Source organism: Phaethon lepturus, unplaced genomic scaffold (genome assembly GCF_000687285.1).
Source record: "Phaethon lepturus isolate BGI_N335 unplaced genomic scaffold, ASM68728v1 scaffold43443, whole genome shotgun sequence".
NCBI classification, from domain to species: Eukaryota; Metazoa; Chordata; class Aves; order Phaethontiformes; family Phaethontidae; genus Phaethon; species Phaethon lepturus.
The window spans coordinates 2,084-18,586 of record NW_010528026.1 but is presented as its reverse complement, the minus strand read 5'-3'; the positions used below and the strand labels follow the sequence as shown (position 1 = coordinate 18,586).

The 16,503-nt window shown below is 43.5% G+C and overlaps 1 protein-coding gene across 1 annotated transcript; it reads left to right on the top strand.

Moving 5' to 3' along the window:
• On the top strand, positions 1 to 15,562 carry SH2D1A (SH2 domain containing 1A; the record flags this gene model as incomplete). Its single annotated transcript, XM_010283536.1, has 4 exons — positions 1 to 62; positions 12,577 to 12,640; positions 15,019 to 15,154; positions 15,522 to 15,562. Coding segments are annotated over 4 exons (303 nt in total), but the record flags the coding sequence as incomplete, so codon positions are not given.
• Positions 15,563 to 16,503: the final 941 nt, after the last annotated feature.

Here is a 16,503-nt window from a genome sequence, read left to right as displayed (position 1 = left end):
GACGGCAGCTACCTACTGCGGGACAGTGAGAGCATCCCAGGAGTCTACTGCCTCTGCGTGCTGTGAGTGCGGCCGGCCCCACACAGCCACCGTCGCCTCTCTGGGGCGTGGGGCAGCCGAGGGCAGTGGGGCTGGGAGCGGGGTCCCAGGAAGGGCTGGTCAGGTGGTTGTCGATTTCCAACATTTCCGTCCATGGTATGGAATGTTCCTACGTAACAGTGACAAAGTATGTCCTAAAAATTACCATTTGCAGATACGTGTGAGACTTTTGGCTCCTGCACCTTAACTTAAGGCAGAGGGGTGCGTAAGGGGCGTGGGGTCCTTGGCAGAGCGAAGAGGAGCAGGTTTTGCCTTGCAGAGCCCACGCTTCCTACGGGCATAAAACAAAAAGAGAAAGCAGGCTTGGAGCATGTAGGAAGGACGAGCGAGATGCCATGGAGAAGAGCCAGGCAACTTGGCTCGGGATGGTCTGCGTTGCCTCTTTGTGCTGGATAATCCTCTTGCTTTCTGCTCGCTGTCTTCTGCTTCTCTAATGCACTCATGGGTGTGCTTAGCAACATCCCCAGCGTGCCCTGTCATCGGGAAGTGTAGTGTGGATCGCTGTCATCCAGAATGTGCCTTTGCTTTGGGACGCTCTTGGTCAGGCTGTGTGTCCCACGAGCCATCCAGCTGGGAGTAAAGTACCTGTAAAGTAAATGAAATACTGATGGGTAACGAACTAAGTGCTAATGTTTTATCAGCTAGGAAAGATTTGATGGGATGGTCTGCCAGAAAGCAGGTAGACCTCTGGTCTCCCTGAGAGAGCTGGGGGACTTTATAGTCATAGGACCTCATTTTAATGAGGCAATTTAATTACCCTACTTTTGGCAAAAGCAGAAGTCTCGGAAGTCCTAAGAGATAACGCCGTACAATGAAGTATCATTGCACCGAAAGAGCAAAGATGTGTCTACCAAGGCTAAACAGACACTTGCACCTTACTTCAGTAGGAGAAGGAATCCAAGAGAAAACTTTTGTAGGACCAGCAAGAAATTAGCTGTCAGAGGGCACTTAGGTACCTGGCAAAATAACAGAAGAGGAAGAAGAGTCCTAGGTCGGGTCCCCAAATATCTTGAATACATGTCCAACAATATGTATTTAAGCCCTAGGTGAGCTTTATTATTCCCCTGTTGTAGAGCAGTAAACGGAGTCATGCGGGAAGGTTATAGGCAATCCAGAAATACACAACTTTCTTCTCAGGGAAGCTCTTTGTGGCAGAAGATGTATTCTTTCTTCTCTCATGAAATCAGAAGGTGAACCAAGATAGGCGCTACTGCTAACAAATACCTTTACAGCTAGCTGAAAAATGGGAAATAAGAAGCATCATGAATTAAATGAAAATTGAATAGACGTAGCAAGAGGTAAGGAGTGCTGTGATTCCTGTGATGGGAATAGGCAATGGAAGCAGAATCTTTTTTAAATAACCATCAGAGGAAATGGTGATGTATGTCCTTAACACTCAGAAGTCATTCAGTGCAGGCGAGACACTAAGGCGTTAGAGAAAGGATCAGGCAGAATGTTACAATGCTGAATAAAATAGAGAATCCTAAAATTAGTCCACCATTAGTCTAAATCAAAGTCTTTCATCTACACACAATCAGCTGGGATTTTTTGCTATATTAGTGGTAATTTACACCCTTCGGAAGAAATTTCATGAATGAAATAAAATATATAAAATGAAAATAGGAAGAAGAGAAAGGATTGCTAACTATGAAGCTCTGCAATCTTTGGAGGAAAAGAGATGAGACTTCACTAAGAAACAGAACGCTATCTAACTGTTTCTGGAAATTACGGGCCACTCATATTTCATGTTATGTTGCATTCAAACATATATATGATAAGCAAAGGGGTAAAATCAAAAAATATTACTGATGAATGTTATGCAGGCTTCTCATAGAATATAGATCTTCAATGAATTTTTTATAAGGGAAATTTTCAATAGAATCTTGGATAAATCCAGATAAAAAATTAAATGAAAAAGGTTATGATGAGTATGATATGATATGATATAGAGAGAAAGGTTGCTGAAAAATGCTAGAGCTAAGCCTTGGTTCCAACACTTAACATTTCAATTCAGAGCATTACATAAGAAATAGCAGATACAGTAAACAGCATATCACACAATAACTTTGGAGACAGTTATCATAAAGATACCAGGAAATAGTCTCACACTGAAGACAGCAGTGACAGTTTAAAGAAATGTGGGCCATAAACTAGAGAAGTGCTTTAACAGGCAAAAGTTTACCAAAGCAGAGCACTTTAGTGGAGAGATTGGAGGAGCAAGTAGGGAAGGCATGAGAGATGTAGATATGTATTCAACGGAGGATGCTAAGCCTGGCTTTGGCAAAATAAACCAATGGACCCACTCCCCACAAACTCCAGTCTGAACATCATGCACAAGTGGCAAGCATGTATGTGCATGAGAGCTTTGGTAAAATCTAAGAGGGAAACATGCAGTTGCTGAAGGGAGAAAGGGAGAAAGGGAGAAATGGAGAGAGAGGAGAGGAGAGGAGAGGAGAGGAGAGGAGAGGAGAGGAGAGGAGAGGAGAGGAGAGGAGAGGAGAGGAGAGGAGAGGAGAGGAGAGGAGAGGAGAGGAGAGGAGAGGAGAGGAGAGGAGAGGAGAGGAGAGGAGAGGAGAGGAGAGGAGAGGAGAGGAGAGGAGAGGAGAGGAGAGGAGAGGAGAGGAGAGGAGAGGAGAGGAGAGGAGAGGAGAGGAGAGGAGAGGAGAGGAGAGGAGAGGAAGTACTTCTCTGCTTTTTTATACTTCCTTCTAAAGAAATAATGGAATTTATTAAGCATAGCAAATTTATTCAGAAATTTACATTTTGGTTCAAAATCTGTGCTGAAGATCACTCTAGGAATACCTAGATAGATCAAGATTAGGCAAAACATGTATTTACTGGAAGTACTGAAATGATCCTTGAAAAATGAGAAACAAATCTGGTCAGCCATTAGATGTATCGCAATAAGTATCAGAGCAAAACAAAATATTTTGCATTTTTCCAATGAAGATTTCTAACAGCAGTGAAACTGTTTCGTACTGCCCACGATGTTTCTATTGCTCTTAGAAAAGAAAAAGAGAAAAATAGTCCAGTTTTCCAAAATCAAATCATGTTCAGTCTGTCTTCTTTCCCCTCTCCTTGCACTTCCCTGGAGAAGTAAAACAAACCTAAACTTCCCCAGACCTAAGCCTTCTTAGGGTTCTTTTATTTTTTTTTTTTTACCATGGAGGAAGAATGGAGTTGTCAAAATTAAAAGGCACAGTTTTGATGGAGGGAAAAGAAACATCTATCAAAAAAGTTATTAAACAAATATTTGGATGACAATACTGTCACTAGCTTGAACTCACATTGGTGACCACTTTTCACTTCCAGCTCCAGGTACAGTAATTGGTAAGTCCTCTTTAGGCTCAAACAACACCTCCTTTTCCCAAGAAACTGCATAATTTTGTAATGCCCCCTCCTCCCTCCCCTGGGCTACCCCAGAAAGCCCTAACGTATTTGGCCAGTCTTTGAGCCTCCTAAGGCACGTAATGCGGGCAGCAGTGTTCATGGTCAGACTCATTCACCTTTTGCTTTCCCAATTAAAAAGTGGAGCCCTGACCTTTAAAAAGGAGAAGAGTCAAAGACTTCATGAATCCCTTGTGCCTGACACTGATTTTACAGGGCAAGCATAAAAGAGACAGGTAGTAGCATAAAACCTGACCTACAGAGACGGGTAACTCCAGCAGGCAGGCCCCTGTTGTTGGAGCATTTGGCTAGAAAACTCTGCTTTCTCTCTTCTTTGTTTTTCCTAAAATATTGCTTTATCTTCCTTGAGCGCTGCTTTCTGCTGTCTGAAGTCACGGTGTGTACATGGCATGCATGTTTTCTGGTGTGGCTGTGGCAAAGCACAATGAACCCACTTTCATAAATATTTCAAGACCACAATTAAACTGCATGGAAGAGTAGAAAGGTTTTGATTTGCAACAGCATCCCCGGGGGCTCTTGCAAACAGAGGTGCTGCCTGCAGATTTTGGCAAAGTTTTTTAATACCAGATGCTCCCAAGATCTTCATTTCATGAATACCGTTATTAAATTGTTAATAGGTACTTCAAGGATGTTGTTCATCATGTTTTGAATGTGTCAACAGAGGAGCACAATCTTTTCCTGGAAATTTTTTAGGGTTGCATTGAAAAGCAAGTTCTTTGCTGTTCCTGAAAAATACTGGGCTAAAAGCAATGCATATGCTTTAAAAAATGTACACGTTTTACCTGTAAACATGTTAGGCACTACCTACAGTACACCAAGGTTTTAGTATCAAAATCTGATTGTTCAAGGGAGCTTTCTTTACTGGTCTGGTTTCCTCTTTGCTCAACACCCCATCTGATGATTTTAGCACCCTCAGAAATCCTCTGTGCACAGCGCTCCTAATGAAGTCAATGGGGGACACAGGACACAATAACGGTGGCTAGTTGGAGAAGCAGCCTCTTAAACTGTGCCTGGAAAATGCGTAAATAAAATGCCTGAGAGTGCCAAAAGCACCGCTTTCCTTTAGAGATATGTGAGCACACATGCAGAAACAAGCAGCTCGTGCCTGAGTTGGCAAAGATAAAACATTTGTAGTTTGGGTCTTAGAATTCATATACTTGAAAATACTTGGAATGATAGTAGTTGTTTCAGACCTTTAAGCAAGCTAAACATGACACACTTGTCAAACTGTATGTTCAAGTTATTTGTTCGAAACCAGCCACTCGTGCTGTACTGCATTCAAATTGTGGAGAATAATCAAAAGCTGGGATAGAAAGCTGCTTAGAGCTCTTGAAGCAACAGTAATGGCAACAGGGATAGGCTGCAGTCCTATCAGATTTTACGTGCACCGTTTTTTCTGTCACCATAACCACAGTGCACAAGTTCAGGCAACGTGCCGAAACTTTCTGATGCGGCAGATGTATCAGCTGTACCGCGTGAAGGTGTAATACAGGATCACGAGCCAGCTTCAGCTTAGCATTTCTTTTGTTTCCCATGTAATATTTTTGATAGAAATGGCAGAATAATTGCATTTATTATAACACTGCACATAATAATCATCATCATTTAAAATGTAATTTGGAACAAAAGTTTCTCTCTGGGAGGAGCCCCTCAATTCAATGTTGCCGTTGTAAAACATCACGCACTATTTTCAGCTTTGAAAAAAGTCTGCAGCACAACGGTAAATTCTACTGAGGTGAGTATTTCAGCTCCCTGCTAACCTGAGTGAGCTTGTCTTTGCGGAGAATAACGCAGCTATCGGCCTCAGTTTTTCCAATGGCTTTTCTTGGAAAGATTCTAGACAGGTATAGACAGCCTGAACGGTGGGTAACTGCTACGCGAACGATCTGTAAATGGCAGAATGGGTACTATTGTTAGATAACAGAACCTAGATTAGCTCTACCTTAGTTTTGTAGGCTTGAGTTTTGAGGATTTAGCTGACGCAGTGATTTCATGTTCAGGGATTTTATGGTCAGACCATGCCTACCTTGGTCTGAGAGAGTCAGGAAATCTGAAAACGAGCTGCACTGCATCACTCCCAAACAAATCGAGAAATGTTTCACTGAAATATGAAACAGTAACATTTACAGGGCTATTGACAGTGTTTTATGTATTGCAGTTCTGTGAGTTTTGCCAAAAGTGATGAAAGAAATTTCAGCAGATAACCTTATTGCCTTTCTTGCCTTTGTGAGCTACTATCCTGGAGGACATAGTAATTGATGAAGCTTAGTTACTGGCCCGCCATAATTTCCTTCTATTTGGCATCTCAGATTTGAATAAATTATCTTTTTTTTTTTTTTTCTAAATATGAAGAAATTCCCCTCTGAGACATTTCTTTTGGCTGGCATTGCCTTGTACCAGACCAGGATAAAACCTGCCCAGAAAGGCTACACACTTGCTCTTCAGGTAAATCAGCGACATTTCTACTGATGGTTAGGAGTGTTCAAGTGGTGAAGATGCTGGCAGTCTTCCACAGAAATCTGTGCATAAAGTCAGAGACTTTTCACAAGATTTGACTTGCTTTTTCAAGCTTCTGTTAATTTCAGAAGAGAAAATCGAGATAATGCATTTGCTTTATAATGCTACAGTGTTACGGCAAGCTAATACTAGTTACTGATTCAGTATCATGGGTAAATTTTTGCCCCAGGAAGGTGTTGGTAGGGGAATCAGTGACAGAAGTGTCAACTAAAGTGGGTGTGTAGAGAGTGCTGCTGTGAGGTAAGCTGCAGTAACTCTGTTGGGCTTTTCAGATGTTGTAAACACTGATTTAAACTATGTTATTCACTCTTGCTGACATGGAGCTTGTATCTTGCACATCATCTCGATGTGAATGCTATTTCTTCAGCTTGGGTTAGCTGATGGGTGGTAATTGCTAAGTTGCTGTACCTTGATTGTATGTCTGAGACCTCAGTCAGGCAGGAACCAGGCTGCCTGTCAACCAGACAATGCAAATTCCAGGACAGCGTGAGGAGCTGTAAGTTTAAATAGGATTGTCTCCTACATTAAATAACAAGAATTTTTGGCCTTTCAGTGATTAATAAACCAAGCAGAAATATAACAAAAAGGAAAAAGAAAGAAAAAGACAGACATTTAAGTGGATGGATGGATTGACTATTTCATCATTTTGGCAGCCGTCACTTCTGTCGCATGGGGGAGGCCATGCAGCTCAGGGGTACCTTGGGGAGGGGAGACCTTGATGAGCACACACGTGGGATGTGCAGGCTCCCAGGAACTGCTGTGGATTCCCCTGACCTCACAGATTTTGGCTTTGTAGTAGCCAATCTCCCACCTCTGTAGCCACTGTGGTGCCCATGCCATCGCCCTCATTGCTGGTCCAGGGTTGCCCACTGGGATGCTGCCTGAGGTTGGTTCCTCTGACTGGGCATTCAGGAGCTGATCTGCAACCTGCATCAAACGCCTCCAGATAAGGCAGAAGTGACTGCATCCTGACCTCTCACGCTCATTATGTTATCTGCTGTGTGCCATTGACCCCCACTCTGGAAGTACTGAGCCCCCCACAAGCTCTGCTGTAGTACTCATCTCCATAGCATTAATAGTACTCATCTCCATAATATGGTGATTTCTAGGCATTATCTCATTTTGTAAGATGAAGAGTTTGTTAACTCGGTATCACACAAGAGAAACTGTGACCCAGGAGGCTCAGGTCTGGAGTGTCCTTCAGCTTTGGGTTCCCAATGTGAGGGGCGTGGGAATGGATTTTGAGCTTACCCAGTGTTATTTGGTACAGCCTGCCGACCTTGCTTGCATTGCTGAGGGCTGTTTCTTTGTTTCATACATCTTCTGCTTCCAAACCACTCATCTTCTATTCCTGTTTCTTTCACCCCTCCAGCATTTTGTGCTGCTCCCAGTTCAAACCCCCTCATGCTTCACCTCCCTATAACCCTTCCTTACTCATTTAGTCTTACTCTCTCCCAGGCATTCGATTTTCATTGCTGTTTCCTTGCCCAGCTTACAATAGACATGGATCCCCTTTTCTTTTCTTCCACCTCCACCCCGCCCAGTCCCAATCTTCCTTTCCAAGATGCCCACTCTAAATTACTTTCTGTTTTTTTCCCCTCTAATCTAGGGCAGGCAACATTCATATATCGCTTGTGGCTTGAGGTGGTGGACAGTGCTTAGCTGAGTGCCCATGGTACAGCCAGCCCAGGCACGGTGCAGCTACAACTGCTAATGACCTTTAGAGAGTGCCTCTCTTGCCGTGCAGACAGCCACCACCGCTTTCTCTCAGAGACTGCAAGAGATATACCTTCCTTTAAACAAATGTTATTCTAAAAACTGAGCAAGAAAACAACAATTGGAAGATTATTTTTTTAACCTGGGAAAAGCACTGTTTTTCCTAATGTGTCTCCTCTCCTAGCACTTCAGCAGTCTCCGTCCCTGGATAACGTTGAGGCAAACACCCAAGAAACAAAATTTCAGTCTGAAAAGCTGAAATGTGGCGAAGTTACAAGAAACTGAGCATGGGCACTATGTAAGAGTAAGAAGAGCTGATTGGTATAGTGCAAAGATATCAGAAGAGAAAGCTATGTAAAGAGGAAGAAATTGAGGTCATTTGTTGCTGGCATGGCTTTCCTCTGTCTCTCTGCCTTTCTCCCTTTATATTTGTTCCATTTTGGACCCAGAAATGAATACAAATTAGTTTAATAAAATTTCCCAACTGAGATATGAAACATTTGGAAATGATTTTAAAATATAACATGCAGCTGAAATGTCATGGTTAATTTTAATCTGCAGCATGCAGCTAATATCCTCTGGCTTTTTCAATGGTGCAGAAGATTGTAATTATTCACCTGTTAAAGTAAATGCAGCTTTAACAAGTCTGATCAGAGTTGAAAAGGAGGAGTGGAGAGGACAGGTAGACAGATGCTGTCTCAGTATGTCATCTGTGAATGAAGCCTTTGTAGCTCTTTGGGAGGAATTATCTAGCTATAAAGTCCGATATTATAAAGTGGACCATTTCCTGTAATTGCAACTTCTAGATTTTCCTTTGACAAAGTTTTCCCAGCGATGCTATTGCAACAGAGGCAGTGCTACTGCAGTTCCCAGCTGGTACAGCACATCCTTTGTTACGGAGATGAAAAAATAAGCGAGATGACATAAAAATATAATCTGTGATGAACAAACCACTCTTTCATACCTGATACTGCCCTTACAGCAATGGTTGTTTTCTGCTTCCCCTCATCAGCATTTTGTCATTTTTTGCCTTTGATCAAAAATTTATAGGGCCTTATTCATCAGGCTGTTAATTCATGATTGCTCCCGTCCCTTGAGCTTCACTGGCATGAAAGAAGAGTTTTGCAGTTGTGAGTGAGGCTTGGGGCTGTCCTTGGGCCAGATGAAGGGAAGGGGGACCCCTTCGTCCGGTCTTTGCCTGGCTATCAGGAGGTGGCCCTCCTCCATGAAACGCTGGTAAGCCACGAAGCGTTTAAGAACGCTCTCTGAAATCCTTCTCTCAGTCACATGTGTCTGTCTCCTGTTGATTTGGTCCAGCAGAGAGCAGAGTTCATGTCACTGAGAGGTGGACTTGGCCTGCATCTCGCTGGGTAATGGCCTCAAAACATAAGCTATGATGTGAGAGGCCCCAGGTGACTAGCACCAAGACCACGCCGCATGGTGTTTGGTTTTTGGATTTAGCTATGTGGCCGCACCACATATAGAAACATTGTGTCACACTAGGAGATTTTTTCTGCCATGAATTGAGTAAAATGTAGAAAACTGAGCTGTCTCATCATGGTGGCTGGGGAATTTCTCGTCTCCTGAGACCCAAGCTCCAGTAAATGCATTTTTCTGCCTGCTTTTGCCTGGTGTTACGTGTTCTGCTCTTTGGACGGTGATGTTCTGTGTAATCTCAATTTTAATTTTTTTATTTAATTTTTATTTTAAGAAAAACACCTTGATCTTCCTTCAGCCCATACTGATCTCAGTTAATGTTGGGTAGTTTAAATCATAAAAGCCTTTCTCAAGGGAGGCTGTGCCCATGTAGCAGTAAAGAGAACTTGGCTCATCAAAATCATGTCACTTGCACATGGAAGGTAAAAAGCACTTTGAAGTGGTAATGAAGTAAGATCCTGCTGCTTAACAGAAAGTTTTGATAAGATCATATTCGTTGGGAGAATGCTTATCAGGAGAGCTGTAATTTGTTTTGTGGGAACAAAGATCCCAATGGAAAGTAGTTAGATGGGAAGGTCTAGGTGTTCGCCTTCTTATTAAAATGTGTCCTCCTTCCTTTGTGCATTTCCTTTGAGGAAGTGTGTGTGTGTGTGTGTGTGTGTGTATGCGGTGGTCCTGGCCCATCTCCTGTCTACATAATGGCTGTGATTACTGATGGCTTCAGAGCCAACAACAGATGACAACATTGAGATTTTCAGCTTAAGCACAGTGAACCCTTTCAGGTCTTTCAGTCTTTCCTCCTCTGGGAAAAAAATGTACATTTGCCAGGTGAGTGGAGAGCTCTCACTTGTCCCTCACAAAGCTGTGATAGCGATGTCATACTCTTCCCATTCTCCATGCTGTGCTCAAAGCATCTGTGTTCCCAAATTCTGTATCATCTCATGGGTGTTTAATCTGAGCTATCCTTTGTGCTTTATCTGGGCTCAGCTGAAATATTTTACAGTGGAATTTTTTGAAAAATGCAGGATAGGGGTCTATCTTCTACATCACTCTCTTTGACCCTGAATATTACTTTATCTGACCTCTATTTTTCACTTTGTCCAGCCTAGTAAACCCTTCTGGCAGAGTGCTGAAAGCCATCAGACATTTCAGAGTCAGGGCAGCAACCCAGCCTCTCAACCACTTTAAGTCATGCAATCTCTTAGGTAGAGAAAATGATGAAAGAAACAACACATGGTAGCTTTCCAGACAACTGTGGAAAAATCAGATTTTAATGAAACTGAAGCAATCGGATTGCTTTGGAACAACCAAGAACAAGCATGGGTAATATGCACAGTGTATTATTAAAAAAAGGAGGCAAGAGAGTGAGTTTTAGATCTTTACATACTGATTCTGTTGGTTTTGAGGCTTGGAAAATAATCACTGTGGAGATGGTCACTTCAAAGAGACAGGACAAAATGCCAGGACCTCTCTGGTGTTTCCCTGTACACTATGACCTGTAAAATCCTGGTTTCGGTAACCATGTACTGGCTGTCATGCAACATACATAGGTTCAGGAAAGTCCCTTGTGATTTCTAAAAAGAAAAGATCAACGTGAACATCAACTACTCATGAAAAACTGACAATAAAGGCACAGCTCTGAGAGGTTTTAAGAAACGATGTGATAGTACGGGATGGTCTAAGGGCCCTAATGGGAGACACTGGATTCTCTGAACATGAACATATCTAGTCACTTAGGGGGATGTGCTTTTAAACAGTGGGGCTTGAGCTTTGGTCTCAAACACCATTGACCGTGGTGCCACGGCATGGACAAGAGAACCGCGTTGTCCTTCCACATCCTTCCCTCCTCCTAAAGCCACAGTAGGTTGCTCACACCTCTTCCCAAGGGCCCTTTCTTGGCCCATCCAAATCCCTGACGGACTGAAGCAGTTGAGCTCACTGGGGGAAGAGGTGGGGTAACCTTCCTCCTTAGGCTTCCATGAAGCATGGCTGGACACTTTTCATGTCCATCTCGTACCAGGTGGAAAGTCGTGTCTTGGTGGAAAACGGTCCCTTGGTTGAGACGAAGAAGTGGATGAAGCTGTGGTGGGATCGTGGGGCTGTGTCAGGCATATTCCCATACGCAAGGAGGAGGGCAGTCTCCCCGAGGGGAGTTTGTCCCCGTGGCAGCCCCGACGGGAGGGACCGGCTTTGTGTCTTCCGCCTCCATATTTAATCACAGTGGGAGTCGAGTGGTGGGGGGAGAGCTCACAAATCACAACACGCACTTTTGCTCCCACTTCGTGGGGTTATAGCAGTGTGACAACTGTTAACAACTTCCTGCTTGGGTAATTTATATCAGACACCACTTTGCAGAGTTGCTGTAATGATTTTTTAACAAGAATTTATCCAGGAGCCATGACACAGAGCGTAAGTAATTGCAATCATATGGTATCTGTGTCGCTGATGGTTTCTGCTATTTTGTAGTAGCTGCTATGATACCATGCATAATTGGAAAGAAATATTTTTCTGCAGTATTTTTCTGCTTTCTTAAGAATAAAAATTGATGCTGAAATATGGAATTGTCCCTAAAATCCTGCTGTGTATTCATGTAAATCTATGTAGTATGAAATGTAATCTTTCTTATCTGATACCATTTAAACTAACGTTGCACCCGTGGAACTACTATCAATTGTCTCTGCTTCCGAGTCAATTTTTTGGATATTGGTATAATAATTTACCATGTAAATAATTTGCTGTGTTGGGTTTGTAAAAGACGCAAGACTGACTCTGGACACGAGTATGTCTTGTGCTATTAGTGTATGACTCCTAATTCTCGAAAGACTCAAATTATATTTAAAAAGAAGGAAGATTCCACACTCTTATAAGTCTCCTTTATTAACACTTGAGAGTTAGGAATGTACAGGCAAGGCAAAGAGTAATTTACTTGGCTTTTGTGCGTCTAGCTTTCCAAATAAATTACACGCATGTTATTGCTTCTGGGAACATCTGTATTCAGATCGATCACAGAACAGTAATGCTATCTGTCAATAATACACCTTCTATTTTTCCAAGTATGTCTGGTGTGTGTCAGTTGAAGGAGGTCACTGAAAAAATATAAAAACATGCTGAGGCAGGAATGAAAGGAATGCCAGTTAACCTAGAATAACTGAATATTGCTGAACTAGGTCTGAGTCAGGCCAATCCCTCTCATCCAAAAAGAACCCGGTAGGTTGAACGCTGCTTCTGACCAGTGCCTCAGTCTTTTTTACCTACCTAGAGCCTATATGGGTGAATTTATGGGTGAATTATTAAGGAAAGGTTAGCAGATGAACTGACTCCCATGTAACAGAGCATACCTCTTGTGAAACCTGACAGTAGAAATGAGTAATAAATATCTGTTGATTTTTTTTTCCACAGGCATCAGGGTTATGTTTATACCTACAGAGTGTCCAAGACAGAAACTGGGTCCTGGAGTGCCGAGGTGTGTACTTCTCCTTTCTTTTCTGAAAATTTATACATCCTATTTGATGTTCACATTGATTTAATGAAATATATTCAAATTATTCATGTTTCTGCATAGCCTGATTTTCATGGAAGGTAATCGATCTTGAGTTTGCCCATTACTAAGATGTCTTGGTGCCACTTCTGACAGTCTTGAACTCATAAATTAATTCCCTGTTACATTCCAGCTGTTGCATAATGCAATAGTGCATTATTTTGCATCATTTTAAATGGCAAAAATATTGTGTTTTTATAATTTGACAAGCACAATCAGTTCCCTTCTATCCCACCTACCATTGATGTCAGAATATTTAAGGAAATTATTTTCAATCTACAGTGTTTTAAAGTTAATTTCTCTCCAGAGCAATTAATCATTGGTGCAAAACATATATAAGGTAGCCAAAACTTGATACAAAATGTATTCTCACCCATCTGATGCGAAACTGGTAATTCAAGTGTAGGAAAACACCATTTGCAATACAGACAGCTATTTAGGCTGATGGAATCAGGATGCTAACCTGTATTTCTTTTATGAAGGTCTTGTTCTTTGGATGTACTCCGTGTATCAATTAATGATTAGACTTCTATTTGCATGTTAATGAACACTGATTACAAATACTAAATAATTTCTAGACAGGCATAATGCCTTGGCCATTATTGTAATAGAACTGGTTGCATTGCTCTGGAAGACAAGACCAGTTCCTGGGGTTCCTCAGAGGTAGGTTGGGGAGTAAGAGCGACTCACATTACTGCAGAGTAAATAATTATCCGTGTCGCCCTTGGGAATGGTACCCAGGAAGAATTTGCTCATTCGCTCCCGTAAGGCATCAGGAGCACCCTGGAGCTTTGCACTTGCCCAAGCAGCAGGGGTTTTGGGACGAGGCGGGGGTGGTAGGGCACCCGGTGTGCCAGGACGAGCACGGGTGTCTCAGGAAGGATGCCAGGACCCCCGGAGTCCCCCACCTGCGGAGGATGATTCCCTGAGCGAGGCTGCAGCCTGCTTTGGCCCCAGGTAACGTCAGAGTCTGCAGTGAGGTTTTTCTGGTGTTACACAGACCTGCTAAGAACTCCTCCCCCATGACCTCCGCTGGCTTCCTACATACGGGTCTTGGGCTTTCCCCCGCGGCATCGTAGGCAAACCTTATCTGTGTTTCACAGCGTAGGTGTTCTGGAGGCCCAGGACTCTCAGTACATCCTCTGCAGGGAAAGGTGATAGCTAAAGGCCCATGGTGCCAACCCTTCCTTTAAGCAAAGGGAAACCTTTAAGTAAATGTTGCTAAGACCACACTGGCCTCAGCTGTTAGAAACAGCCGCCTAAATCCAACTTATCCCGCTGAAATGTGCCTCCAAGGCCAAAGCAGGCTCCAGCTGCAGCTGGTGCTTTCCTGCCTCTGCTTCCTCCCCTGTGGCTGGTCAGTCTCTGAGCCAGCTCGGCTCGCACCCGTCCTTCAACGACTAAGGAGGGAATTAAAACAGCGCTGGTAAAATCCCAGCCAGCGCGAAGACTCCAGCTGGTGCCAGTGGGGCAGGATTTAGCCCAAGGGTGCTGGGTGAGAGCAGCGTCCCTCAGGTGGGACTGTGCAGGCAGGACCTGTGCTTGTCCTCCCATGACTGTGGTGGGGAGGAGTTATTACAAGAATGTCCTGAAGGATTTAGCAGAAACATTGGATTTTTGATTAAAAGCAGACACGGTTTCATTTCACAGTGTTCGAAAAGACTTAGAAAGATGTAGAAAGATAAAAAACCTCCCACTTTTAATAAATAGGTAACATTTTGCTGCTGCTTTTGTATGAGAGAGACAGGAATACTCAATGAACGTGTGAGCCAGTACTGAGTGCTCAGAGAAAGGTTTGCAAGAGGCTGTGTCCATGCCTGAATTTAGTGGTGTAAGGACTGCCCCTCCCTGGTGAGTGCCAGGTAGCTCTCTAGATTGTCCTACTGGTATTTCCAGGCTGGAAGTATGTCACTGATAACCTCAAGCTGGAGGTTAAATCACTGGCAGCAATAAAACAGGGTCTGAAGTAGCGAAAGATGAATTAGGAATTTGCTTAATAAGCATGGCAGGCTCTGGGTTTCTGTTGCAGTGATGAAGAAATTGTCCCTCTTCCAGCCTTATATCACCACGCTGCTGGAAACCGCTCCTAGTGCAGGGAGGCCGCGACGCCCCGGGGGAAGGAGGAGAGCAGTACGGCTCGTTTTAAGTGGGCACATCAAGGGGGGTCCAAGTGAAGGACTGGCTCCTTCCCCAGGGGGATGTGTGCTGTTCTGAGGACAAGGCTTCTGTGCCAGCACCTAGAGCCTGGCACAGACACTCAACACTCAGCATCCCCTCTCACCCCTCACCCTTTGGCTTTGCAGACAGCGCCTGGGGTCCACCGGAGGCTCTTTCGGAAAGTGCACAACCTCATTTCGGCTTTCCAGAAACCCGACCAAGGCATTGTAACGCCCCTGCAGCACCCAGTCGTCAACCACGCGAAAGCCAAATACTCCCCAGGTACTCGTGGGGCGGAGGGAGCCTCGGATGTGGCTGAGCAGAGCCCTCCACGGCAGCTGCGGTGGGGATGGAGGGCTTAACCCTTACTTGCATCTTTGACCTGAACTAGCCAGCAGGGTGGCAGTTCCAAAAATACGCCCTAACTTTGCTACCGTGTGATCGAAATGCTGGCACTGAGGTGCTCATTAGCGATAAGGCCTGTCAATGCGGTGACAAAATGGATTTTGAATATGTGTTCCTGAGTGTTATACCAGCAGTGGCTACCTGTCCTGCCCAGCGCCCTCGCTCTTCATAGCTATGAACCTTCTGATCTGTCCATTTTCTTGCAGTGCTCATCTTTTCGTATCTTTGTGATTACTTTTCTTAGGGACAAATGAAGGCCACGGCTTCCACCTGCAGCCATCATGAAGACGTTTCCCCAAGTGTGACATAACCATATCTTCCAGTGTCTCCTCTAGTCCGTGCTCCAGAACAGAACAATTTATATGGTAGTTAATACAACTCCGTGAGTTTTCTCGTAACATTTGCAGAAATGTGTTTTTCATAGAATTTCTAGCTCAAAATTTAGAAGTTTTAAGTTGCAAAATGTTTTGACTGTAAGTGTTTTTTTTCTTTTTTTTGGTAAGAGGATAAAAAAATGTCAACTACTGAATAGTGTAATGTCTTTTTTTTCTCTTTGTACTCTCAAGGATAAAATCCTTTTTGCTAATTAATAATTAGTCACTAATTTTGCATTACTTAACTTTGGACTCTGCTTTGCTTTTTTCTGGCTGGTATTTATGCAGAACTGGGCAAGTCCCTGTTTAAAGCCTTAGGAAAATTGCTTACATTAAGAAGACCTTGCCTTGGGTGGGCTGTGTGACTGTCATTCATACAGTTCCTAAAGATTCCCGCTACCTGATAGCCCATCTTACCAGGCGCTCTGCCCTGTAACTTGGCAGTACTGGCCACCACCGCCTGGCTGTACAAAATACGTGGTTTGCACAAACAATGAAAAGCTTAAGCAACGCACTGAGTAACCGAGAACAACCAGTGAAGTGGAGAACATCGTTCTTTGCTTTTAGCTATTCTCTGTACTTGAAATAAACCACCCCCTGTATATAATTTTAAAAAATAAATTATTTTTGCATGACAGTTTCTCTGTTTTTCTTTACCTCCCCGTGTGTGTTTCCATGCTGCTGCTGGGCTCCTGGAGGAGAGGTTTCAATCCACAGGACTCGTCAGCTGTGCAGGGTTAGCATGTGGCTACCGGAGACCTCGGGCTATGTGCCTTTTAGGCACGGGGTTTAACAAGCATGGTGACACTGTCCTGCTGGCAGACAGTAGGAAACACGTTTGAACAGACTGGA